The sequence below is a fragment of the Euleptes europaea genome, chromosome 1 (genome assembly GCF_029931775.1).
Source record: "Euleptes europaea isolate rEulEur1 chromosome 1, rEulEur1.hap1, whole genome shotgun sequence".
Lineage (NCBI taxonomy): Eukaryota > Metazoa > Chordata > Lepidosauria > Squamata > Sphaerodactylidae > Euleptes > Euleptes europaea.
This window is the reverse complement of record NC_079312.1, coordinates 2154368-2157410: the sequence shown is the minus strand read 5'-3', so window position 1 is coordinate 2157410 and position 3043 is coordinate 2154368. Positions and strand designations below refer to the sequence as shown.

The window sequence follows — 3043 nt, the reverse complement described above, 5'->3', positions numbered from 1 at the left end:
ATAATTATTTTGGAATAAGTTAAGATTATTTGAGGTTAACCATGTACCCAAATATTTTATTTTTGATTCAATAATAAAACCTGTCTTTTTTGTTAATTCCTGTTGCTGTGCAAGGTTTGAAACTCTAATATAGATTGAAGATAGAGATTGCTTTAGAGAATTAGCTATGTACTTCTGCATACTTTCCCATTTTAATTGTATTTTGTACTTGTTTTACTCTATATTATTTAGTTATGTACATTCAATTGATTTGATGGTCTATGACTGCAAATAAAATGATGACTGATACTATTCAAACAGCACAAACATTTGTTGGTATTTATTATGAGTATTTACAAATGGTATTTGTTACGAGAACATGTATTGAATTATTAAGAATAAGGTATGTTTAGGTCACCTGAAAGAGTTTTAAGGCATTCTAATGATACTGAACAAGAATTGAATTCTGAATTACTGTCTTTTTATGATCACTATTCAAACAGTATGTAAATATTATAGCAGGGGGAATTTGTAATGAGATTATATATCGAATGTATGATATGTTCAAATTATCTGAAAGAGTTTTTTAGGTGTTCTAGGATATGGTATAAGACTGAATTTTTGATAAATTTGTTACTTTCCTTTTCTAATACCATTTTTGTTAAGACTTGGAAGATATAATTTGTTCTATCTTGCCCTTTCCCCTACCCAACGCCTTTTTGCTGTATCCTTAAATTTTATAACAATTTTTTTTGAAAAATCTGAGAGGAGTTGGGGGATCAAACTGGAGGAGGGAAGAGGGGCCTTACACTATGCATTCAAAAAGGTTTTTCCTTTGTGTTCGTTCTTAGATTCCCCTGACGACAGCTACTGTGTAGGAATCTCTTTCCCCACACTGAGCATTCAAACAGTTTCTCGCCTGTGTGGGTGTTTCTCCCGTGTGGGTTCTTAAATGCTTTTGAAGATCACCATAGCAATTAAATCTCTTTCCTTTCTCTGAGTAATCAAAAGGTTTCTCCCTGTGTGGGTTCTAAAATGTATTTTAACACTGTCACATTGAATCTCTTTCCACATTCTGATCATTCAAAAGGTATCTCCCCTGTGTTGGTTCTTATATGCTTTTGAAGATCGCCACTAAAACAAAATCTCTTTCCACACTCTGAGCAGACAAAAGGCTTCCCTGTGTGGATTCTATAATGCCGTTGAAGGTTGCCATTCTGACTGAATCTTTTCCCTCACTCTGAGCATTCAAAAGGTTTCTCCCCTGTGTGCGTTCTTTGATGGCTTTGAAGATCGCCACTGTAACTAAATCTCTTTCCACACTCTGAGCATCCAAAAGGTTTCTGCCCTGTTTATATTCTTAAATGCTTTTGAAGATCGCTACTGCCACTAAATCTCTTTCCACACTCTTGAGCATTCAAAAGGTTTATCCCGTGTGGGTTCTTTGATGCTGTTTAAGATTGCCACTGAGACTGCATCTCTTCCCACATTCTGAGCATTCAAAATATTTCTCCCATGTGTATTCTTAAATGCCTTTGAAAATCGCTACAGCCACTAAATCTCTTTCCACACTCTGAGCATTCAAAAGGTTCTTTGATGCTGTTTAAGATTGCTACTGAGACTGAATCTCTTTCCACACTCTGAGCATTCAAAAGGTTTCTCCCCTTGTGGGTTCTCCGATGCCTTTTAAGATTGCCACTGTGACTGAATTTCATTCCACACTCAGAGCAGTCAAAAGGTTTCTCCCCTGTGTGGGTTCTTTGATGCGTATGAAGACTGCCACTGTGACTGAATCTCTTTCCACACTCTGAGCATTCAAAAGGTTTCTCCCCTGTGTGGGTTCTTTGATGCTTTTTAAGATTGCTACTTTGACTGAATCTCCTTCCACACTCTGAGCATTCAAAAGGTTTCTCCCCTGTGTGGGTTCTTTGATGCTGTTGAAGACTGTCATTCTGGCTGAATCTCTTTCCACACTCTGAGCATTCAAAAGGTTTCTCCCCTGTGTGGGTTCTTAAATGCTGTAGAAGTTTGCCATTCTGGCTGAATCTCTTTCCACACTCTGAGCATTCAAAAGGTTTCTCCCCTGTGTGGGTTCTTAAATGCTGTAGAAGTTTGCCATTGAAATGGAATGTCTTTCCACACTCTGAGCAGGCAAAAGGTTTCTCCCCTATATGGGTTCTTTGATGCTGTTGAAGAATGCCACTGTGACATAATCTCTTTCCATTCTCTGAGCATTCAAGAGGTTTCTCCCCTGTGTGGGTTCTTCGATGTCTTTGAAGATTGCTACTCTGACTGAATCTCTTTCCACACTCTGAGCATGCAAAAGCTTTCTCCCCTGTGTGGGTTCTTCGATGGCTTTGAAGATTGCTACTCTGACTGAATCTCTTTCCACACTCTGAGCATGCAAAAGGTTTCTCCCCTGTGTGGGTTCTTTGATGCTGTTTAAGATTGCCACTGAGACTGAATCTCTTTCCACACTCTGAGCATTCAAAAGGTTTCTCCCCTGTGTGGGTTCTTTGATGCTGTTGAAGATTGCCACTGCGACTGAATCTCTTTCCATTCTCTGAGCATTCAAAAGGTTTCTCCCCTGTGTGGGTTCTTCGATGTCTTTGAAGGGGCCCATTTTGAGTGAATCTCTTTCCACACTCAGAGCATACAAAAGGGTTCTCCCCAGTGTGGGTTCTTTGATGCTGTTGAAGAGGGCCACTGTGACTGAAGTTCTTTCCACACTCGGAGCACTGAAAATGTTTCTCCCCTGTGTGTATTTTTTGGTGCACAAGGAGCTTTGATCTGTATCTGAAATTCTTTCCACACCGAAAGCATTTATGTGCCCCCATTATCCTATGCTTCGGGGAAAGTGCATTTCCTTTTCTTCCACACGAGAACATCCTTCCACTTTCTGTGAAGATAAATGGATTCTGTGCTGAATGAATTCTTTTGTGTTCAAAAAGGTCTGAAATGTGTGAGAAGCTCTTGCCACAGTCTGAGTCGCTATAAGGTTTTTCACCTTTGTGTGTTCTTTGATGCCTAAGGAGTTCTGCTCTATGAAGGAAGCTCTTGCCAC

General features: G+C 39.4%; 1 protein-coding gene across 1 annotated transcript; it reads right to left on the bottom strand.

The window, feature by feature from the left end:
- Window positions 1-758: 758 nt before the first annotated feature.
- LOC130493349 (zinc finger protein 135-like) lies at window positions 759-2816 on the bottom strand. Its single transcript, XM_056867064.1, has 3 exons — window positions 2233-2816; window positions 1676-2148; window positions 759-763 (listed from the first exon to the last, which is right to left on the bottom strand). The coding sequence occupies exons 1-3, from the start codon at window positions 2814-2816 to the stop codon at window positions 759-761; spliced, it is 1062 nt and encodes a 353-aa protein (XP_056723042.1).
- Between the last annotated feature and the right edge of the window lie 227 nt (window positions 2817-3043).